We start from the raw sequence: 25,650 nt of genomic DNA, 5'->3' as shown, positions 1-25,650 counted from the left end.
CTCACGGTTCTGGAGCCTGGAAGTAGTTCAAGATCAAGGTGTCTGCACATTTGGTGTCTGGTGAGGGTCTGCTTCTTGGTTCATAGATGGTGTTTTCTCTCTGGGTCCTCACAGGGCACAAGGGGATCAGGGACCTCTGTGGGGTCTCTGTTATCTGGGCACTAATCCCATTCATGAGGGCTCCACCCTCATGACCTAATCACCTCCCAAAGGCCCCATCTCCTAACACCAAAACCCTGGGGTATGTGATTCAACGCATGAATGCTGAGGGGTCACAGACATTCAGGCTGCAGCACCGATGTCCCCATGCAGCCCTAGGCAGCTGGTAAAACCCGTTACAGCCCCGTGTCACTGTTCACACTTAAAAACGCTGCCGGCCCATCATCCCCCCTCCCTCTAAGCCTGTGCTTCTCACCGGATATGCCAGGCCCTTAATCTATAATCCATATGATCCATAATCACTTTCCTTACATTACTTCTCATCATTGGCACCAGGGACCTTACATCCTAACAGTACTGTACTCCAAGTACAACATGGCCTTTTATGCTACTGCCTTCATATGTTTTCCCCAGTGTCTCTGTTGATCTCCTGCTCCTTTAATAGCTAGTTTTACCTCTGAGACATAGCTCAAATTTAACTGTGACTTCCTTTCTGATGGTGAAATTCTACCCCCTCCACACTGCATCCTCCTGTGGTCCAGAATACTTTGTTCTTCCTGTTAACTTTCTGCATTAGAACAACTGAATCACATTCCTTTACCTCTTCGAAGCTACACGGTGGGAGGGATTCGTTTCTCTGCTCATCTGTCCCTAGCACATGGGACATGCCTAATCTAAGTTTTCAATTCAATTTTTTAATCAAAAAGAGCAAAGGAGTAGATTCGGTCACAAGTAAATATAATCTGTCCAGCGGAAGATTTTCTTTGAAGGTGGTTAACTTTGACAGAAGAGAAAAAAAATAAACACACAGTAGCCATATTTAGAAATGTGAAATATGAATAGTATGTTGGATTAGCAGTTTATGCCAAGTAGTAGCAATAAAATGGCCATTTCTGACTGAGTACGGAATCTATGACCAAGCGCTGCATGCACATAACTCATCATCAAGATTCTGAAACGCAGGGTCTCCCATTTTCATTTTCAGAGAAGGACATGAGGCTTAGCAAGGAGAAGAAATTGCTAGAAGTTGTACTGCTACACATGGAGAAAGCAGAATACGACCAAGGTCCAACCTCAAACTGTGCTCTTGCTATGATGCCACCCACCCCATGTGGCTGTTTTAGTTTCCTTCAGTGTCATATTCCAGCTGGTCACATACAAGTAAGTAGCCACCTAAATGCAGACACAAAATTAAAGTCCCTGTAGTACATGCAACAATTAAGATGAAAAAAAAAAAAAAATCAAAACCACTGACCAAACCTTCTCTAGTAACTATCACTTGTCAATACCATATTTTCCTAAGTCCTGAATAATAAATGAAACTCTGTAAGAATTAGTTCATTAATTTCCCAATAAATAAAAATGTTTTAAATATATACATGTTTTAGCCATGTTTTATATATAAATATATATACTTTAAAGCAGTTTAAAATATATACATAAACTACTTTACTGAGGTATGATTGACATGTAAAACGATGTACATATTTAATGTACATAAATTAATAAGCTTGAGGATAAGTATACACTTAACATCCAAACCATCACCACCATCAAAGCCATAAACATATCCATCACCTCCCAAAGTTCTGTCCTGCCCTCTTTACTTAGCCATGTATTCATGATAAACAGAATGATATTCTTATCTCTAGAATTACCATACATATGGAAAAATAGAAAAAAAATTGATGGGAAATATACCAAAATATTATTTTATAAATATGTTGGTATAATAGTAACATTTTGTCTGCTTTTCATTTGTCTGTATTTTTCAAATATACACTAATACAGTGTGTATTCTGTGATGAAAATGATTCAATCTGGGGAGAGCATGTGGGCAAACCAAGTTATGGAAATAGTATTAAATTAAGATCTGTCACATTAGTGAGGAATCATCATGAAGAAAGCATGTTATTCCTGTTGTATATAGTTCATATTGTTGTCTTTTAGGAAATGTGCAGGAAAAAGTTATTGTGAAATATCTGTCTTATGCTTGTTTCCAAATGTATCAATTTCTTAGAGACCAGTTTTGTGATATTACTGTCAATTCTCAGTTTCATTATCGTTTTTTAACTGGTGAGGAAGGAAGGGGTGCATACAGCAAGCACTACACTCAGAACAGGAAGTGTATTATAAGTCGGAGCCCAAGGTCAGTAGTACAAGAAATGTGTGTTTGTTAATTCGTATTGTAAGTCAATGTATGCGGTCAATCCCTGAAAATGACTTCCACACTAAAAAAATTTAAAAACCATCATAATGGGGCTTCCCTGGTGGCGCAGTGGTTGGGAGTCCGCCTGCCGATGCAGGGGACGCGGGTTCGTGCCCCGGTCCGGGAAGATCCCACGTGCCGCGGAGCATCCGGAGCCTGTGCTCCGCGACGGGAGAGGCCGCAACGGTGAGAGGCCCGCGCACCGCAAAAAAACAATAACAACAACAACAACAAAACCATCACAATGAAAATGAAACTTGAGATAAGGAGCTGGAGCTGGGTTCTCCAACTCAGCAGCTAAAAAGCCACCTGACGCTCAGAACCATTTGAGGTGGGGCTTTTCTGAAAGGTGGGACCCAGTAAATGTAAAATGAACAACAGATTTTGACAGATAAGCACAAAAATAAGTGACAATATTTTATTCATCATATTATACCGACTATATGTTGAAATGATAATACTCAGAATATATTACATTAAACAAAATATACTCTTTGTTTTAAACATCTTTACTGGAGTATCATTGCTTTACAATGGTGTGTTAGTTTCTGCTGTTTAACGAGGTGAATCAGCTCTACATATACATATATCCCCATATCCCCTCCCTCTTGCGTCTCCCTCCCACCCTCCCTATCCCACCCCTCTAGGTGGTCACAGAGCACCGAGCTGATCTCCCTGTGCTATGCGGCTGCTTCCCACTAGCTATCTGTTTTACACTTGGTAGTGTATATATGTCCATGCCACTCTCTCACTTCATCCCAGCTTACCCTTCCCCCTCCCCGTGTTCTCAAAACCATTCTCTACGTCTGCGTCTTTATTCCTGTCCTGCCCCTAGGTTCATAGGAACCTTTTTTTTTTTAGATTCCATATATATGTTAGCATACGGTATTTGTTTTTCTCCTTCTGACTTCACTCTGTATAACAGACTCTAGGTCCATCCACCTCACTACAAATAACTCAGTTTCGTTTCTTTCTATGGCTGAGTAATATTCCACTGTATATATGTGCCACATCTTCTTTATCCATTCATCTGTCAATGGACACTTAGGTTGCTTCCATGTCCTGGCTATTGTAAATAGTGCTGCAGTGAACATTGTGGTACATGACTCTTTTGGAATGATGGTTTTCTCAGGGTATATGTCCAGTAGTGGGATTGCTGGGTCGTATGGTAGTTCTATTTTTAGTTTTTTAAGGAACCTCCATAGTGTTCTCCATAGTGGGTGTATTAATTTACATTCCCACCAACAGTGCAAGAGGGTTCCCTTTTCTCCACACCCTCTCCAGCATTTATTATTTGCAGATTTTTTTGATCATGGCCATTCTGACCGGTGTGAGGTGATAAATCTCGCCTGTTTCTTTTACTTTTCAATGCGGAGAAAATTTTAAAATTCACACCAGTTTGCATTATATTTCTATCAGATAGCACTGACGCAAAGTTTGAAGTTTCTCATGAGAACGTGGCTGAAATGGTCGCCTCTTATTATAAACTACTTATCATTTAGTATTTGCAAGTCACACAATTAAATTCAATTAAAATCTGGAAGTATATAAACTTCTTTTATTAAAATAATTAGGCATTTTTGCTGAAACAAGTGATCCAGAAATTATTTATTCTGAAATAATGAACTAGGTCAGTGTTATTTCTGACTATGGAGCACAGGGTTTGTTCCGTATTTTTTTGTTTCAACATTTTGAATGATTCTGCTAATAAATGAAATAGCAAAATAGTACATGAAAATTTATACTGGAAGATTCTCAGTGGAAAAGGAACTCAAATTAACATGGGAAACTCAGTTACAACTTTTAAATAATATATTAGGACTCAGGATACTGATTAAGACCAAAGAGTTCTCATATGATACGAACACAGTAGTTGGAGTTCTAAATTAAATTTCTCCTTTAAAATAACATAACAATGACATAAATCTAAAAGGTACAAAGTCACCACCTAGCATAAGAGAACAAAAATACCTTGCATATTCATGATTATGTATTGCACTGATATATTTTTGGTATGGTGCCAGCTTTGGCTATTTTAGAATCTGAACTCATGAGAAGACTGGGTTTTCTGCTATTTGTAGTTTCATTAAGGGGAAAAATCAAATGTATCACTGCTTTTAAATGTATATCATACTTTTATAAAATCAATTGCACCTGAATTCTGGGGTATTAAATGTGTTTTCATGGTCTATCAAACATTTGCTTTTCTTAAGTGTCTCAGTTACTAAATTGCTTTGATTTAACTTGAAGTTGTCTTAATTTAGATATGTAAGCTATACATTTCCAAAAAAGAAGATCCCCAAAAGTGATTGACCTGCATTCCAAAATTGCATCATCCCATCCACACAGGGAAACACATTAAGGTCTTGGAGTCTGAGTGACCTCCTGATATGCATAGGACACTGATGCATCATCTCTGCTTGGGGTGCATCTTTCTCTGTCAATGAGGCCATTATTCAAGGCATAGATGCATCTCCAGAGTTGTCTATTTTGCTCCCACCATCTCAGTTCAACACTCCTGCAGCGACAGGAGTCGCTGAACTCTTTGAAATGAGGCCAAAAGATGTATCTAAATTACACCATTTACTAACGCTAAGCAAAGATCTTTCTTTGGTATATATCAGAGATCATAATATTTATTAGGCGTCTCATTTATATATCCTTGCCAGCACAACACTGTAGGTAAGGTTATAATTTGAAAAGTCTAGACTCGTTTATATTTCTCAATATCTGGCTGCTTTGGGGGAAGGAGACAGAAGAGGAAGTTGTTTGCAAAGACAGCCTCTCGTTTTACTGAACATGCTCAAGGAGAAGGCATGTCTGTAACATCGTGCATCTAAGACTGATGGGTGGAACAGAGATGATAAGCAAATTCAGCACCAACTTTCAAAGATAAAGGGGTTAACACAGGTAATAAAACAAAAACAGTCAACTATCAACTTTATAACTCAAGAATTACTGGGTAAAACGGAATTAAAAACTCATTCTGTATTTTCTTTCTGAAAACTATCTTGAACAAAGAAAAAACATCAATCCATGGTGAGCTTGACGTGCTTTGTAACGTGCCTTGTACACACAAAATAATTCTGCTTTCCCTAATTCCCTAAGGGCTAATTCAGCCCTTAGCATTACCCCAAGGTTTCCTTTTCCATCCAGAATCCTTATTGCTGTGGGTTTCCATATGGTAAATTCAGTCTTTGCTGAGAGTAGAATGGAGGTCAGTCTTATAGAAAGCTGCATTATTTATAATAGTGATATAATCACAGATCCATACTCTTTCAATTATTTATTGGTGATTACCATAATGTAGCAATCATTTTTCTATGGGGTGAGGTACCATACAAAAAGAAGATATATTCTCTTGCCAGGTGTTTATTTTATGAATAACAACTTCCACTACGTTTGGACTCCTTTTTTTTTTTTTTTTTTTTTTTTTTGCGGTACGCGGGCCTCTCACTGTTGTGGCCTCTCCCGTCGTGAAGCACAGGCTCCGGACGCGCAGGCTCAGCGGCCACGGCTCACGGGCCCAGCCGCTCCGCGGCACGTGGGATCTTCCCGGACCGGGGTACGAACCCGCGTCCCCTGCATCGGCAGGCGGATTCTCAACCGCTGCGCCACTAGGGAAGCCCTGGACTCCTTTTTACCAACTATATTTAAAGGATTAACACACCCTGAGATGTGAATAATAATGTACGTTGCAACCAAATTCTGATTTAAATATATTACTAATTAAATAGATAGCATGCGATATAGGAGTTCTGGAATACCACTTCAAGAGTCACGCGCAAATAGTTTCATAATATCTGCTGATTTATCTGAAATACTTGAATATTATTAAATGATTACAGTTTAATTTCCACTTGCGATATCTTCCTGAAGGAAAACAAACAAAAATAAATAAAATGCAAGATTAAGCATCACTACATAACCCTGAGGTCTTTAAAATATTAAGTCTGACAAATAATAATATCTCTCATTCCACTTATGACACGTCAAAATATTAGCCACTGACAGGAAATCAACACGTAGTCTTTAATTTAAATTTTATAAGAAGCAGCTGCTAACTGCCAATGAATTCAGCTGCCAGCACACAACGATCTGAGGACAGCGTCTACCCAACCTCCATCTCCATATAAGTAATAAACTTTATATGAGGTTTCACATTATTCTAGTCTTCTGTATGAAACATCCACTACAAAAATCATCAAAAGACTGACAAGGCCTTTTTTCAGAGGCACACAGAATTCAGCAACTTGACAGTATTGTACAGGGACTACAGAAACGTTTTCTTCATGGTGGGGTTCAGGTGTGAGGCCCTTTTTTTGCAAAACGTACAGTAGGCCAAAATACACAGATTTAGAAATATAGAGATGGCCGCTGGATATACAAAGAAGCAAACATAAGATTAAGAATTTTCTGGCCTACTACCTTTTAACAACTGGATCAAGTTTGGACCCAAGTAAATGGAAGATTATTTTACATCATCCTCTGTATTCTTTTTTTTCTTTCTTTTTTTTTTTTTTTGTGGTACGCGGGCCTCTCACTGTCGTGGCCCCTCCCGTTGCGGAGCACAGGTTCCGGACGCGCAGGCCCAGCGGCCATGGCTCACGGGCCCAGCAGCTCCGCGGCACGTGGGATCCTCCCGGACCGGGGCGCGAACCCGCGTCCCCCGCATCGGCAGGCGGACTCTCAACCACTGCGCCACCAGGGAAGCCCCCTCTGTATTCTTAAGCATATGAAGTTGCAAAGACAATGAGAATTCCAGGGAGTAGAAACTTTTCAAATGAAGTGTTCTGCCCGAACTGGAAGCCATCCAAGCTGTTCTCTAAAAATATCAATTTAAACGACTGTTTACTAAAAGAGTGGAAAGAGAATTTTTGTCTGCTGGATTTAGATAATTCCCATGTTCCTAGCCAATGTTTCATATTTGAGCTCACGCAGGTATAACCTGAGTAGTGAGGTGCTTAAGTTATCAATCCTTTCCTGCGTCTCTTGTTTTCTTGCTTTTTCAAGCTCTTCAAGTGCTCATTGAAGGCGACGGACAAACTCTGCACTTTGGGCTACACACTGGGATGTTTTCACAGGATGATCCTTGGAGAACATTAACATCAAAACGACTGTGTTATCGTTAGTTTTGTGTAATTTTAAAGCCGACACCATTTCACTCCCCTTGCACATATTTTCTTTAAACATCCACCGATTCTGGGTGAATGCTGCTCTAGTGGTTTTGGTTTTATCTCTGTGTGGGAGAAGGCCTGGGGGAGTTTGCCAGCTGAAAGCATAAATACATCCTCCATTATTGGAAAGGTCCCGCCATAAGGCTCTTGATAAAACCATGCCGTATGGAGCAAGACTCGGATAGTGTGTCCCTTTTCCAATCATCAGATTTCAGAATTCTCACTGAATATCACTTCAGTAAGTAAACAGGTAGAAGTACAGAGACAAGTACAAACCATTGGCTACACTTTGACACATGGTTTACGCTGCAGAAAGTAACGAATACAGTTTGCTTCACCTTGCTCATTTGAAAGTGAATATTAACACATTTTTTCTTACATAACTAACTAGGAAAATGACTCTCGAATTTTATATGTTCACCAGATTTTAAATGACAAAATCAGTTTGAGTTAATTGCAGGCAAAAGCACATGGCCAGTCAAATATGTCTTCTACCCTCTTCTGCCTATGACTTCCAAAACCCCATGAGCTGCCTCATGGTATCTACTGTCACTGGAAACTTCCTCTTCCTGCCCTAGAGTTGAGCTTCTGAAGCAGTGCTAAAGCTCCAGCATTCTCTTTTCCCATTCATTTTTTCTAATCCTGTTTATAGTAGAAACACAACAGAAAATGGTATTTTCCCAGATAACTGATGAAAGAAACGAGTTAACAACAATTTGTGTTTGAAAAAAAAAAAAATCTTTGCTTAGGATTGTTCTTTGAGGGTGATTTATTCATTGCATACCCTTTTATTTAAATCCACAAACCATATATTGAGTTTCTGGCAATAGGTCCTTCATGTATCATGAAGAAGCTGCCGACTTTTGCATGTGCACAGAGTTAAGCATGAGGATGGGATACACCAGGCACGGGGTAAAAACTATGTTCAAATGGGGTCTCACCCATACATTCATGCGTTACATATGCTTTGGAAGCATTAGTTTAAGGTGGAAATAACACCAAATTGATGACACTCTTGGAGAGATTCCTTGAGAAACACCTTTACATCTCCTGACAGTGATTCACCTGACATAGGCACTGATGAATCACACCTATTGTGACCAAGGCTATTTGGGGAAGCCCCAGCTGATGCCTTCTGACCGCATCACTCCAACTGTTCTATCTGCCTTTGGATCTCTCTCCTTTCCAATCTACATTTGATACAGATGAGAAACTAATTTTCCTCAATCTGAGATTTCCTCACATCACTTTTCTCCCCAAAACTCAACATTTCAAGGCCCTCCATAAACTGACACCATTTTATTTCTTTTAACACATCTCCTGATGAGACAAGCCTTCTTCTCAAGATCAATGTCCTCATTGCCCACCAAACCGGCGGGATCATCTGTTTTAGTTCATTCTGTTTCCTTGCGTAAAAACAAGATTCTCTCTCTGCTTTGTTTCCAAATCCGCCCACTTTGAAAGACCACTTACAATTCTGTCTAGTTTTAAAAACCATTCCCAAGTACTCTCACCCTCATGGTACTTCATATTCTGACTTCTGTAGCCAGTGACCCTTCATATACAGATTCTTATTTCATTCAGTAACCTGTTGCTTCGTGCATGATTTATAGGCATCGATTTTTACTCCCCTCAAAGCATATACACTCTGGAGAACGCATTTTGCCTTATGTTTCCTTTAAACACTGCATGGCACCACCTTCCAGTGGAAGAACACTCATCTCCCTGGTGGCACTTAAAGGCCTTCCAACAGACACAAAGGAGGACTTTAAGAGAGTCAATTTCTATACCCTTCCATAAATGTTCATCCTCAATTTGATTTGCCTGATACAGTGCTATAATCTGGGTATTCTGCAAATAATTTTTTCTCTACCTTTAAAAAAATGTGTCCTTTCATTTACAAAAGAAACATATCTCTCAGCTACCTTGATGGTACAATGATGGCTCTATATGTGTAGAACAAAGGGCTTAGATAATAAAGGACTCTAAATTGAGGGGAGCAAATCCTTCTGAAAGGCAGGGGGGTTTCAATTCATCATTTTAAAAAATACTGAAGGAGGACACCATTGGATTGTCAGATGATAGATGGCTGGAGATAATTCTTTCAAGATAATTTACTAGGCAGTGTTTCAAAACATCATTCAATTTATCACAGTTCAGTTCAAAATTATAATAGTGGGAAGAAAGTGGAAGAGAAAGAGAGGACTGCAAATAACTAACTAATTAGTTAAGCAAGATATAGACAATGATGTCAACCAAATGAGCAGTTGGGAACAAGACAGATACAAGGCAGATGAGAGAACTTACTGAACTTGCATTCAAATAACCATGCAAAAGAAGGATGTGCCCAGTGAGATAGGCACCAATGAATAGACGATCTAGCTGGGTTTTGAATAATCAGCGTGTTTTCCGTAGTAGAGACAGACTCCAGGATTGATGGAAAGGTAGTTGGACATAGAGCTAATGATCTTTAGAGTTCCACTGGGACATTAGAAGTTGGGCTGTTTTCTCTTGGTCCCGAAGCTAAATTCACAGACCACAAGGTAACAGAGATTCATAAAAATAACTTGTCATTTTTTTTTTTGCTGGTTGAAAAGCATGTATGCCAGTAAATACAAAGAGAGTTTAAAGATCAAGTTTAGAGAATCCATTTCTTGAACTATTTACTTTTATGTCCTATTTTACATTAAAATATTTAACATGTATTTTAATTAATGCTACCATGTAAAATATTTATCTGTCTGTACATATATCGATATTCTGAAACTCTGAAAAATAGGTTGAAAAAAGGCATTTCCCCAAAGGTGATTAAGTTAATATTTTGCAACCTAATATAGTTTTTCATTAAAATATATAACGATGGTATTTTTTTTCTTGGAGACCTGAAGCGTATCCACTCTGTGGTTGCCTAGCAACAGAGAGTGTGTTGGCAACAACTAGAATGAACATATGGAATTGCAGAGTATCTTGTCTTGAATATCCTACCTGCTAGTTATCTGTCTTATTCTTATCGATACTCTATGAAAATTTCCATAATGACATATCATGTTAGTAAGATCACTGTTCCGTATTCATAAACCATATAGACTCCAGCCATAAAATTTGTTTAATTTTTCACTGGTCCTTCTGAATACTTTTAAATTCAGTGGGATAAAGGTAGAACCAACCTTTTCAAAAAATAAGCATCAAATGGAAAATCACAGTGGCACCCACAACTGGAGAAATGGGCTCAGTTTCTATTATTGTATCATTTATCAGTTATCTGGTGGGAAATTATTTCAGATTAAAAAGTCTTTGAGAATTCTGAGTGTTTTATGTTATATAAATATGCCTCTATCATTTTTATTTTATGATACCTAAAATTGTCATCTATTATGTTAATAAACATACTCTCCATGTATCATCTACTGATTAATTCGTTTTATGAAACAGAACTGTATAGGTGAGCATTGAGAAGAACTTACTTATTCAATCATTATTAATTCAGAAAATTTCTATGGACCAACTATGTGTAAATAATTATACTAAGTGAAGTAAGTCAGAAAGAGAAAGACAAGTATCATATGATATCACTTATATGTGGAATCTGAAAAAATGTTACAAGTGAACTTATTTACAAAACAGAAACAGACTCACAGACATAGAAAACAAACTTATGGTTACCAAAGGGGAAAGGGGGAGGATAAATTAGGGGGTTGGGATTAACAGATACACACACTACCATATATAAAATAAAGAATCAACAAGGACCTGCTGTAGAGCACAGGGAACTCTACTCAATATTCTGTAATAACCTATATGGGAAAAGAATCTGAAAAATAACAGGTATAGTATATGTGTAACTGAATCACGTTGCTGTACACCTGAAACTAACAGAACCTTGTAAATCAACTATACTCCAGTATAAAATAAAAGTTTCAAAAAATAAAATAAGAAAATAAAGACAGGTAAAGAAAAAATGAGGTATTGGGTACACGGTGCATAGAAGTAATTCTCCATTCTACAAATGAGAAACATGAAATCAGAAAAAATTATGTGACTGATCCAAGTTCACACTGCTTAGTTTCTAAGGGAATTTTTCCCGTGTTGTCTTTATGTGAATGATTATGTCCAAGCATGTGAATACATGCATGGACAGCTAAGAAACGTGTGGATTATCTTCCAGAATGCAAGAAAAGGATACAGTCCAAGCCACTGCCTCACACAGTGTGTCAGCCTGGGCGAGGATGCTGGAACACAGAAGGACAGCGGGCTTGTAGATGGAAGGGGTAAGAGTCTTCCAAAGAGGTGAGACCGAGCTCCTTTTCAATCCCAAATCCACAGAGCAGGCTCAAGTGCCACAAAAAGAACGCAGGTTGTGACAATCAGGAAGAAAGAAAACTTCTTGGTGATATAAACTTCATTAGACCCCATCGTCAGGATGATTGAAACATGTGCTTCATGCCCCCTCCCATCTCTGAAAGCCTGGCCTAACATACAGTAAGGCGTTCAGTGCCTACTTATGGAATAAATAAACTTGAACATAAATCAACAGTGACTAATAAAGGCATTGCTTGGGAGTCAACGGTGGCTGCTAAGGGGTGAACCCAGACTCTGGTTTTCCAGACCAAGAAGCCTTCCCTCACTCTTTTGGGGCCCCTTTCCACTTGATTAATGGAGGTTTATACACACAATGAAAATAAAGAGTCTGAAAAGTGACATTGGTATATATTACAGTGATCTCATGATTTATATACATATGTATATATTGATTTCTTATATTTATTTCATAGGGCTTGAGAATTAGACCCTATTTATACTATATAAGAAAATATTTTGAGAGGGTTAGGATAAGAAAATGTGCAACGGAGGCACACTCACACCTCTTTAGGTGTAGAAAAAATTGGATTTTGGCAAAGTGATATAACTGGCTGGGAATAGTTGGGAGGCAATAGTTTAATAGATACAGAAAGACCCTTAGCTTTCTGAGGGCCACATTCTCAGATGCCTAGTATTGTGTCCCAAATGGATGATACGTAGAACAAAACCCAACTTTTTTTTTTTTTTTTTTTTTTTTTTTTTTTTTTTTTTTTGCGGTACGCGGGCCTCTCACTGTTGTGGCCTCTCCCGTCGTGGAGCACAGGCTCCGGACGCGCAGGCTCAGCGGCCACGGCTCACGGGCCCAGCCGCTCCGCGGCATGTGGGATCTTCCCGGACCGGGGCACGAACCCGTGTCCCCCGCATCAGCAGGCGGACTCTCAACCACTGCACCATCAGAGAAGCCCAAAACCCAACTTTTAAACATCACTTTAAAACTGTATAGTTGTCTATCTTGGTGACAGAAAATAGATGTTTATCTTCAAATGTAGAGACTTCTGAACACAATCATATTTCATGTCGGTGAAATTTAGTCCCTTTCTTTTCATCCTAGTGCCTATACACCTCCCACCCTGTACCTACACTCCCTTCCCATATCCACCACCACAGGCCTTCCTGGTACCTACATCCTTCATTTTCCTTAAGCTTCTTTGTCTTTTTCTACTCTTCATCCAGCTACACTTAATTACCTTTTTACTAGGGAACTCCCAAACACCCAGGCTACATGAAGCACCACTTATATACTCAAGCTTTGTTTTAGAATGTTTTGCTCTTTATGTTATGATTTGCTTCTTTTGCTTTCTCTATATTCAGAGGTCTTTGATGTCCTGGGTGATTCTAGCACTGAATTGGGGGCACCTTAGACATGAAGGTCAAGTTCAAGTTTCCCGGATACAGGATTTGACTCAGTCAATTTTTCAATGTCGTCAACACTTTGCATAGGTACCTCATGTCCAGAAGATACCCGGAGCATACGTGTTCAATGTGAAAACATAATTAGGAATAGATTTTTAAAACAGAAATTATGGGAATAATCAATAGGCCTTTGATGGTTGACTTAAAAGATGCCTTTTAAGTGAGAATGAGCCTCCTCTTGGTCCTCTATGAAGCCATCCTGAACAGCAGCCCCTAACCAGTAAGAAAGCACAGGGTAGAAATCATCACACTGACAACGTATATTCATACTTGCATGTGGTATTAACATATACAAGTAAATGTAGGGAGACAATAAGTCAAAGCTTTGCATTCTTTTCATTCAAAAAATCTTTATCTGGTGTCTGCTGAGTGCCAGCAACTCAGACTTTGGGGAAACCAAGATGCATTATGTGTGTTCATTCCTTTATAAGCCTTGGCACTGAGTTGAGTTCTTTATGCTGAAGCTTTGAGATAATCTTTTTTTTTCTTTTGAATCCCTTGTGTAGAAAATACTTTGGATTTCAGGAGCTCAGCGCTATTCCTGATTTGCTCTGTTTATCTGCTCTTCTCTGCATGGAAGAATGGATCTCTGCCACTTAGCCAACCATTCGTGTGTGCGGGAAAGATTCGGAATCCTCCAACAGTTATTCACCTAAGGCTCTTGAGCGCTCCCAGAAGTGTTCTCCTTACTGAGGTGACTGGGCTTGCTCATCGCGTTAGCACATCCTAAGGGAGGAATTAATAAAACAAATGGAGACATAGACAGCCCTTATTTCATAGAGGAAGGAGAGGTAGCTTAGAGGGGGCTCCATTTCCTGTCTTAGCTAGCTCTGTACATTCCAGCAATTTCGATGTCTGTTTTTGATTCCTCCTCTCACCCCCAAGTCAGGTAAATAAGTTGATTTGTGGCTACATTGTTATTTCATGGGAAGAAAAGGCTGATGCTTATGACAGGATTATTACGCTCATCCACCAGCAAAGTCGTTACAGGTAATGTATTTTAGAGGCAAAATGGTTCACAGCTTGGGTTCTAAAGTTGGACAGATGTGGTTCAGAATCCATTTGCTCGATGACCTTGGCCATCTCCCTCACCTCTCTTGATTTCAGCTTCATTAGTAAGTTGTAGATAATAACATCCCACACCTCATGGGTTTATAGACAAGATGAAATGAAATGATGCATTTAAAGGACTTGAAAAGGTATCTGGCACAAATTCCTAGTGCCCCAAACTTCAGCTGAAGGCATCTTTCTCACTATGATTGGTAAGCTACTATTTTTACTATTTACTATGAATACTATTAATAATGAGGTATTTTTATTTAATGATAAAATTATGCATAAGGGACATCAAAACACAATTTTACTACTCAAGCATTCTGGGTTACATTGTACTGAATTACAATTTTGTGACACTATCGTCTGAAGATCACTTATAAAACACAAATGTCTGTGAATCAACATTTGACAAAGTATATATTAATACATAGAATATTTTCTTTTTAAATAAAACATCTGGGCTTCCCTGGTGGCGCAGTGGTTGAGAATCCGCCTGCCGATGCAGGAGACACGGGTTCGTGCCCTGGTCTGGGAAGATCCCACATGCCGCGGAGCAACTAAGCCCGTGAGCCATGGCCGCTAGGCCTGCGCGTCCGGAGCCTGTGCTCCACAACGGGAGAGGCCACAACAGTGAGAGGCCCGCATACCGCAAAAAAAAATAAAAAAAATAAAAATAAAAATAAAACATCTACCTATCCGAAGAGCTATTTTACCATTATCTACTTTTGCCAATTATAAACTGTAAATCTACGAGAGTCCTAAGAGGATTTCTAAACTCTCATTGGTTGAAAGAAAAAACTGGGGCCCAAGAAAGTTGATGGACTCAACGTATGTGTCCAACCACACAGTTCATTGCACACAAGCTCTGGAAGCAAAGCAAAGTCAGATTTTACTCTGGGGAACTACAGAGAGTCTGATGACTCCTTATCCTGTCTTTTAATACTTGAAATTCACAATTATCATGGTCCACATTTTCTATAGCTTAACAAGTACATCTCGTTGTGACTTATTATGTCCTCTTAAAGAATAACTCTCTCCCCTCCTCAATTTCTACTCCTTTATTCAAATCATGAATTCTCAAGATTGATTAAGATTTTTAAAGCAACAGCGTTGTTTTTACTCCAGAATGCGAAATCTGCACAGAAAGAAACTCTTCTGTTGGACTCCTGAGACACTTTCCCTCATCCTCCACACACTACCATCCTTGTGCTAGTTGATTGTATCCTTTCATTTTTCCCAGTTCCGTTCATTTGGCCACTATATTTCCAGCCCCACTTCTTGAGTTCAAGCTACCACATTTCCCATGAAAATACTCCACTAACCTCTTCAAAGGTACTTGTAGATCACGCATTCCCTTCTTCTATCTAATCCATTCATCCTTTACAGAGCCAGAGTCATTTTCCAGAACACCAATACAGCCACATTACCCCTCTGTTTACAAAGCATTCCATGTCTTACCCTGTGATTTTAAGACAAGCCACGTTGTAAACGTGACCTGTAAGACTTGAGTGGACCTGCCATTGTCTACATGACCACATTCTTCCTGGCCCATCTGGTCACTGAACGTGAGTCAGGTGGACCTACCTGGCAGAAGCCACGCTCCCTTTTCCCAGAGCACCATGACATGGGCCCATGTTGTCTCTTCCGTGTGCCATGGACATCGGCCCTCACCCTGACCTGGTGACCCTGTTAACAGCCTCCTTTTGTGTTTCACCTCATTATACTGACTCATAGCACTCAGCACAATAATAACTATGTATTTGTCTGGGTACTGTTTTTGATGAACGCCTCTCTCGCACTACATCTTCAGCACCACTGAGATGGACAGCGTCCAGTCTTCTTCATTACACTCTCCACTCTCTAATGTGTCTGCTCAGTAAAAGCAGGTTAAATGGGGGCGTGGTGATAGGTTACACAGAAACTACCCAGTCCTAACCCACTTTAAAGAGAGGGGACGGAGGCCCAGAAACAGCAGCTGCTTTGACCATGATCAGGCAGTTAGCTGGAGGCATGACTAAGAAAAAAAAAAAGAAAAAAGGAAAAAGGAAAGAAAAGTATACCTGCTGCATATGAATCCACTGTTCCAATACCAACCATCTCTACCACATCTAGACAGCATTAAGGTATCTAGATAATACATCAATTCATTAAACATAATACCAGACTTGGGGCTATGTTTAGGGAAACTTCATTACCATTACAGGGACACTTGGATTTCCTTGTAAATTTTGAAATCAAAATGTTATTTTAAATCCATGTTCTCAATGAGGAGCTCCATCCGGAGAGCACACAGTCACACATTACTGATTCATTTAGAAGTTATTAGTTTGCTGCTAGGCATTTTCCACTGTAAGGAAAGAAATCTTGAAAAGATTTAGAATATTTAAGGATGGGGTAGCTAACTGCTGAGACTTACATAAATTCCGGATTGATGCTGTATGTTTTATAAGTCAAATTAAAATACGAGCAAAGTAAAACTTCCTCCACCCCACCCATGCCCAGGATATCATGTGGGTTGAGGGAAAATTACGTCGGAGAGAAAAGGACAGCTTTCACTTTGTGTAGAAAATTGCTGACTTTCCACTTTAGTACGTTCTCAAAGGTTGTTTTCGTTTCCTTAAACAAAGAACACCTTTTTATTGAGGTTTTAACAGGAGAGTCAGGCTGTGTGCCATGTAGTTGGCATGAAAGCAGACATGCACTTCTGCCCCTGGGCTGGTCTCTAATGCTGTCACAATGATTACCACCAACATAGTGGCTGAAAACAAGACTGTTTATCATTTCACTGTTCGTAGGTTAAAAGTTCCACATGGGCGGGCTTCCCTGGTGGCGCAGTGGTTGAGAGTCCGCCTGCCGATGTGGAGGACGCGGGTTCGTGCCCCGGTCCGGGAGGATCCCACATGCCGTGGAGCGGCTGAGCCCGTGAGCCGTGGCCGCTGGGCCTGCGCGTCCGGAGCCTGTGCTCCGCAAAGGGAGAGGCCACAGCAGTGAGAGGCCCACGTACCACCAAAAAAAAAAAAAAAAAAAAAGTTCCACATGGGCCTTTTAACCCTGTGGTTGTTGATCTGAGATCCTGGCTCCTTGCCGGCTGATGGCCACCGGTCATTCTCTGCTTCTAAAGCCAACTCTGATCCCTTGTCCCACGGCCCCCTCCCTCCGTCCTCAAAGATAGAAACAGACTCCTTCCTACTTTACGGCTCCCTTTCAGGTTCATTTTTCCTCTTGATTCACACCTTTCTGACTCTGTCTGGAGAAAGTTCTCTGCCTTTAAGGGAAGTGGATATTGCTCTTACATGTGACATGAAATGGGTGTTACTTTGGTGGAAATGCACGGTATGTTTCCAGTATTTTTTTTTTTTTTTTTTTGCGGTACACGGGCCTCTCACTGTTGTGGCCTCTCCCGTTGCGGAGCACAGGCTCCGGACGCGCAGGCGCAGCGGCCACGGCTCATGGGCCCAGCCGCCCCGCGGCACGTGGGATCCTCCCGGACCGGGGCACGAACCCGTGTCCCCTGCATCGGCAGGCGGATTCTCAACCACTGCGCCACCAGGGAAGCCCTCCAGTATTTTTTAAGATTCCACGTAGAAACAGAATGAGGTGTCTTTTGTGATTTCCATACCACGGATAAACCTTCTACGAAATAGAAGGAATTCAAACAAACTTAAAATGAGAGAACTAGAAGGATTGTTTGGTGTCTGCCTTCCATAATTTAGAGATAGGGTACTGAGATCCTAAAAGGTTAGGAAGTTAAGAATACACAGCTTGGGACTTCCCTGGTGGCACAGTGGTTAAGAATGTGCCTGCCAATGCAGGGGACATGGGTTTGATTCCTGGTCCGGGAAGATCCCACATGCTGCACGGCAACTAAGTCCATGCGCCACAACTACTGAGCCTAACCTCTAGGGCCTGTGAGTCACAACTACTGAGCCCACGTGCTGCAACTACTGAAGCCTATGCACCTAAAGGCCATGCTGCACAACAAGAGAAGCCACTGCAATGAGAAGCCCTAGCACCACAATGAAGAGTAGCCCTTGCTTACTGCAACTAGAGAAAGCCCATGCACAGCAACAAAGACCCAACACAGCCACAAAAAAAAAAAAAAAAAAAAAAGGAATACACAGCTTAAGAATATACAGAATTTGGAATGTCTCCAAAGAAGGTATACAGGTGGCCAATAGGCACATGAAAAGATGCTCAACATCACTAATTATTAGAAAATGCAAATGAAAATTACAGTGAGGTACCACCTCTCACCGGTCAGAATGGCCATCATTAAAAAATCTACAAGTAATGGGGCTTCCCTCGTGGTGCAGTGGTTGAGAGTCCGCCTGCTGATGCAGGGGACACGGGTTCGTGCCCCGGTCCGGGAGGATCCCACATGCTGCGGAGTGGCTGGACCTGTGAGCCGTGGCCGCTGGGCCTGCACATCCAGAGCCTGCGCTCTGCAACAGGAGAGGCCACAACAGTGAGAGGCCCATGTACCACACACATACACACACACAAAAAAAATAAAAATAAAAAATCTACAAGTAACAAATGCTGGAGAGGGTGTGGAGAGAAGGGAATCCTCTCACACTGCTGGTGGGAATGTAAATTGGTGCAGCCACTACAGGAAACAGTATGGAGGTTCCTTAAAAAACTAAGACTAGAGCTACTGTATGATCCAGCAATCCCACTCCTGGGCACATATACAGAAAAGATGAAAACTCTAATTCAAGAAGATACCCACACCCCGATGTTCATAGCAGCACTATTTACAATAGTCAAGACACGGAAGCAACCCAAGTGTCCACTGACAGATGAATGGATAAAGAAGATGTGGTACATATATACCGTGGAATACTATTCAGCCATAAAAAGAATGAAATAACGCCATTTGCAGCAACACAGATGGACATAGAGATTATCATACTAAGTGAAGCAAGTCAGAGAAAGACAAAATTATATGATATCACTTATATGTGGAGTCTAAAAACTAGTATAAATGAACTTATTTACAAAACAGAAACAGATTCACAGACACAGAAAACAGATGTATAGGTACTTAAAGGGAAAGGGGGTGGTAGATAAATTGGGAGTATGGGATTAACAGATGCATACCGTCATATATGAAATAGATAAATAAACAATATATAAAATGGCCTATATAGAAAAAAAGTAGTATTCTTTTTTAAAATTATGTTATGACAATATTTTCTTAGATATTTTTTCATTTGCTATTCCTCAGGGCTGCAGTAGTTTTGTTGCTTGGAAATGTCTTTTCCTAATTTGATATTCTAACTCTAAATACGAACAGATATACTTTACTAATCTCAGGATGATTGTGCTAAGTATGTTTATTTTCTAATTATTTAAATCTTTACACCATACCACCTATATATTGATAGGATTTTTTTTTACCTGCAGCTTCCAAGCTTTTAAATTTATTGAAGGTACTTGAGGATATGGCAAGCTATTTTGGTTATGTTAAAATATCTAACTATACTGGTGATACAGTTAGTATCACTGAAGTAAAGGTGCTTTTTTTTTAGGTAAAATTTAACCCATTGTAAAAACACTTCTCAAGGTGATTAAGGACTATTGTTGGCAGATTCATATGTCTTTGAATAAAGTGTATTTGAGAAAACTATTAAAGAATGTTTTAATACTGAGAATGTTTCATAGTAAGGGAAATGTAAAGACACAGGATGTGTAGGAGTAAAAAGAAATCATGAACATGAAAACAGCGTCTGTGAAAGGGTGTGCACCCTAATGGAATGGGTTTGAGCGCTGTTGTCAGAGGGAGATGTGTTCTGATCCCAGTCTAGTCACTTTTGATCAGCGACAGCGTCCCCTGGTTAGTATGCCTGCCATCCCAAGATTTGGTGTCCTCATTTCTTAATTTGGAGTAATAACATTTCCTAACTTTTACTTGTGGATTTTACATGTGGCTAGTCTTGAATCATTCAATGAAATGCTAGACTTTAAATCTATTATTGACAATGAAAAAATAAGAAACTTGGTTTCTTAGATATTCTATGCCGTACATTGCTGAAATATAAAACATTTATTATTTAAATATGTGATACTGTTTAAACCAGCACCATTTCTAGAACTGACTAATGGTTGAGAAATGCCTATATCAAAGGCATAGCTGGTTTTAAAAAGCTGAAGTTCTCCCTTCAAAGGTGACTGATGCTTTTTGGTCCCAGAAAATCAGAAATTAACACAAAATCCCAATAGCTTCCTGTTGTTTCTGGCAGGGCCAGTTTACTTGTGCCTTGCTGTTCTTGGGAGGCCTGGGCAGCCAAGTACAAAGATGCTCTGTGTTCTTGGATAAAGAATACTGTTGGGTTGCTTCCTCAATCAGGTTTTATGATTCTGTTGAAAAAAAGTTACTTTTCCTTTCACAATGAATCCTCCTTTCTCATCTATATCAAGGGGAGACCAAGGATTCATTTATAAGACTTTCTTTTATTTGCTTTTAGGTTCTTTCAAGAGCATTCAATTGCTTTTTTTACAGTCATTCTTGGTGCATTAGTATATAAGCTTCATCTCATGACAAACGTTACTGCTCTTCTTTTAATACTGATGCAGTGATATTAATGATTTAATTGGTATTATTAATCTGTATGCCATGTCATGAACTCCCGACACAGAAACTTAAGAAAAAAAACAAAAAAAGAATAGAATCCTAATTGTTTCAATTGCTGTTTGAAACACATGAATACCCACCTCCGCTGAGTTGCCTAACATACAGCTATATATTTTTCATTTTCTTTTAAACACATAGCATTTGTGAAGGGGAGAATGTTAAAGTTACAATGCCATTTGAACCTTGCTTTTCTGAGTGAGCTACAGTAGTTGAGTATATGAGGGTAGATCTCTTAAAGCCAAAGGAAGGCAGTGAATAAGATCAGAGAAGCTTAATGTTATTTAATCCAGGCTTCATTTGGAAAGATCAGTAGAGAAATATAAATTAATCATGCTAATAAGCATAAGAGTCAAATAATGCCATTCAGGATGATATGACTGATATTTATTTGCATATACCAAATAACTTGAAGTCACTTAAAAATACTCATAAATAAAAAATTAAGGTGTCATTATCCTTAGAAAGCTATATATTCATATTAGAAATACAAAATAAAAACAAAATATAAATTTGGGATATCATCAACTGTAAGCTCTATAAGAGAGGTTTGGATATATAATAAAGAGCAGCAGAAGGAAAGAGTTAAAATAATATAAACAAAATCTACCAGGGAGGCTCTGAAGTAATTCCCCCATTATTCTCAGTATAGACTAGAATGTCATTATTTTTCTAATTTTGGGACACGTAACTAAAGCAGGAAAGGGAGACTTTAAAAATTAATCAGAGAAAAACCATAAAGATTAAACCAGCCCAAGTATAAAATCTTGAAAGGAATCAAGGTTTTAAGTAGGACAACATTGATGAAGGGACCACTACTTTTTTTAATAGAAAAATGTTGTTCAAAGATGGTACTTACAGGTTCTGAATACTTATTAATAATGGAGTGAGGGGAACGGGATCTAAATAAAAGTGCGTGTGTTTATTGCATTCAATTAGAAATAAAAAATATTAAACAGAAGGGTATAAAATGTGTGCACAGTCATTTATCATTCTAGGACTTCAGGGGTTCCTGTCTAAGGAACAAGAATTACAGATGAGAATGAATTTAGGAATGACAAAAAAAACACAACAGCAACAAAATTTAGGTATAATTTTAAAGCCAGCTAATCAGTGCCAACTGAAAGGACACTTCAGCTAACATTCTCTTTTATCTAGAATTGTCTTTAGACCTGTGTAACAGAAAAGACTGCAAGAATCAAGGCCATATGTGGCATGGTCAAGGAGATGTTTAGGTACATTTCTAGAAAGCATCATGCAGTCCATATTTCTGTTCCATCGTTTGTCGTATAAGTGTGTGGGAGAGGTCCTCTTAAGTGTTAAACGCCATCAAAAAGTTCTCCTTCATGGGAGCTTTACAACACTGGGCCGGCACGTGGTCAGGGAGCCTGGAGGGCACTGTGCTGGCTGCTCTGAGGCGGGTCTGAGGCTCAGTGTGGGCGCCATCCGCCTTGACTCTGTCTCAAGGCCGGGATAGGGGCTGCCGGGCCTGGGCCCCTGCTTCGCCCGCAAACTGTGCTGGAGGGGCCACGCTGATGGATCTGATTCAGGGTGTTGGCATAGAGCAGAGGATGAGCAGACACCTTCTGAGCAGAAAGTTTCTATAGAAGTGCCACAAATAAATATTTCAAAGACAGACCTGTCCACCCTGAAGTCCTATTCCTGGCAGAGGTTCTGCCTGTACTTAGAAGGTGGTTTGCATCTAGCTGAGGACCTTGGCACAAACCCTGGTCAGAAACTGTGTGGGGCAGGTGTGAACTTTCACCAGCACAGTGGAGAGGAACTCTTTAGAAGAGATGCGGTTAGGACCTTTATGAAGAGCCACACAGTCCGTGCATACAAGAAGTCTTTCACATGCCAGGAGCCTGGGAAGGATTTCCCTGGTACCTCTGGCCTTCTCCAGCACCAGGTCACTCCACAAAAGGACACCAAGTGTGTGGAGACCTCTCACAATGGACAAAGGCAGTACAAATGCCACGAATGTGGGAAAGCCTTCTGCCAGAAGTCCAGGCTTGCTCAGCACCAGAGAGTCCACACTGGAGAGAGGCCTTATGAATGTGATGAATGTGGGAAATGGCTGTAAATACATACTTGTTCAGCACCAGAGTGTCCACACTAGAGAAAAGCCTTATGGGTGCAGCGAATGTGGGAAAGCTTTTAGCGACAAACACACACTTGCTCGGCACCAGCAAAATCACACTGGAGAAAGGCCTTACAAATGCAGTGAATGTGGGAAAGCCTCTGCTGCAAATACAGATTTGCTCAGCACCAGAGAGTCCACACTGGAGAAAGGCCTTATAAGTGCTGTGAATGTGGGAAAACCTTCACCCGTCAACCCATACTATTTAAGCACCAGAGAATCCACATTGGAGAAAGGCCTTATAAGTGCAGTGAATGTGGTAAAGTCTTTAGATGCAACTCCAGCCTCATTACTCATAGAAGAATTCACATGGGGGAAAGGCTTTATGAGTGTAGAGAATGAGGGAAGTTCTTTAGCCAAAGCTCTCAACTTATTGTGCACCAGAGAATTCACACTGGAGCCAAGCCTTATGAGTGCAGTGAATGTGGGAAAACCTTCACCACTAAAAGCAAATTTGTTCAACACCAGAGAGTCCACACAGGAGAAAGGCCTTATGAATGTGGAGAATGCAGGAGAGCCTTCAGCTGTAAACGCATGCTTGTTCAGCACCAGAGAATCCACACTGGAGAGAGGCCTTATGAGTGCAGTGAATGTGGGAAAGTCTTTAGGTACATCTCCAGCCTCATTAAACATAGAAGAATTCACACTGGGGAAAGGCCTTATGAGTGTAGTGACTGTGGAAAGTTCTTTAGGCAAAACTCCCACCTTAAAGTCCACCAGAGAATTCACACTATAGCAAACACTTATGAGTTCAGTGAATGTGGGAAACATTTTAGCCAAAACGCTACTCTCATTTCGCACCAGAGAGTTCACACTGGAGCAAAGGCTTATAAGTGCAGTGAATGTGCGAAACGTTTTAGCCAAAGCTCTACTCTTACTAAGCACCACAGTTCACATTGGAGAAAAACCACGAGTGCACTAAATGTGGAGATTTCTTCAGCCAAAACTCCCAGCTTACTCAACGCTGAAAAATTCATGCTACAGAAAGGCATCGCCAGTAAAGGAAATGTGGAAAAGTTTTCTGTCAAAATTTGCTCTGAGTGAGCACCAGAAACTTAGCAGCCCAGATGGACCCTATGAGCACAGTGAATGTAAGAAAGCTTTCAGCTGAAGGTCTAACCTAATGCGTCACCAGAAAGCTCCTACTGGAGAAAGGCCTTCAAATGAGATGAGGAGAGCAGCGAATGAGCTGTCTCCTCAGTTAGTACATCGTACTGAATAGGCTCTGTGAGGGAGTCATCAACTGGAAGTTGAATGCCATACATCTAAACAGCCCTAGTGTGCAGACTGCCTATGAGTACCAGGTTTGTAGGAAGCTTTGAAGGAGCTATGCTGTACTTCCTGACTTAATGTCACTGTGAGTTTCTTTCCTCACCCAAGTGGTAGATCCCCATTCTTGGCACCGGTCACCTCAGTGTGATCAGGGTAGGTAGATCTTTGTGCTCTCTTATCCCCTTAGAGATGCATGAATAGCCGGAGCACTTGGGTGCTGTCATTCTCTTTGGTCCTCTCAGGACCAAAGCAGCTTTGACCAATGGAATCCAGCCTGGGTTCTGCTGGTGGCTCACAGAGGTTCAACTTCTTTGGCAGCATTGTCTCATATGATGCTCAGGATAGGTTTTTCAAGGTCTAAGTCACTCTGTTTGGGAACTATCTGCCTCAGTTTGCTCTGCTCTATACCATAATGAAGATTATTATTTAAGCCACCTTTCATGTTGGGGTTTGTTCACTGTCAGACTGGTGTCGAGAACCAAATTGGACGGTCAGGATGATGAGGAACTGGTTTTGTGAGTGTTCCAAGCTTCGTATATACCTCAATGAGGATAGTATCATGGCAGAGGATAGTTTTGACTCCAGTTTCAGTCCAATCTGTTGTCCAAGGCCTCCGATGAATGTTGAGCTCTGGATGTCAGAATTTTTGGTGGGTCCCGAGGTCACCTGAGATGCGGACAGTTGTGAGAACCACCGGTGATTTTGGGAGAAGCATGAATGGTTCACTTTCACATGGGATGTCACATCATGCCCCCAGTACTGCTCAAGAGAAGAAATTCTCTAGGTCCAGCTGGAAAAGAGCCATGTGCCATAATGTGCCCAAACTGGTAGGCTGGTGTTCCTGAGTGTTAGATTATAGGCATCAGGTGGGAACCGTACTTCGTGCAGAAACACTCATGGAATTAATAGGGAGTGAGAGACAAGCAAACAAGAAGGGATGAACCTTTTCTAAAGTTTCATCCACAAATGTTCCAGTGACTGTGTCTGCTCAGGGTAAAGTTTTTGAAGAAATTCTCAGGACTTCCAGAGCTGTTCCTCTCCTCCTGAGACCCCAGTCAGTGTCAGACTGAATAACGTAAAGGTTTTAGGAATCAGCATCTGCAAATAATTTATCTCAAGGCCATTGCTGCACAGTGAAAACAATGAGGAATGAGAGTGGAGATTGTGTCATCCAGGCATGTGAATTTTGGTACCCAGACAGAGTTCCTGGATAACTTAAGTGGAAACAACTTTC

At 40.4% G+C, this 25,650-nt stretch overlaps 2 protein-coding genes across 5 annotated transcripts in view; one reads left to right on the top strand and one right to left on the bottom strand.

Annotated features, from left to right (window-relative positions):
- CSMD1 (CUB and Sushi multiple domains 1) overlaps positions 1 to 25,650 on the bottom strand; it is a 1,661,506-nt gene that overhangs the window by 1,450,609 nt on the left and 185,247 nt on the right. The window lies entirely within an intron of this gene.
- LOC136793338 (zinc finger protein 134-like) lies at positions 1,072 to 24,188 on the top strand. The gene is given in 4 exon segments (XM_067022749.1): positions 1,072 to 1,320; positions 22,482 to 23,080; positions 23,243 to 23,836; positions 23,921 to 24,188. Coding segments are annotated over 4 exon segments (1,710 nt in total).

This window comes from Kogia breviceps, chromosome 20 (genome assembly GCF_026419965.1).
Source record: "Kogia breviceps isolate mKogBre1 chromosome 20, mKogBre1 haplotype 1, whole genome shotgun sequence".
In the NCBI taxonomy this organism is placed as follows: domain Eukaryota; kingdom Metazoa; phylum Chordata; class Mammalia; order Artiodactyla; family Physeteridae; genus Kogia; species Kogia breviceps.
This window is presented reverse-complemented; position numbering and strand designations above follow the sequence as displayed.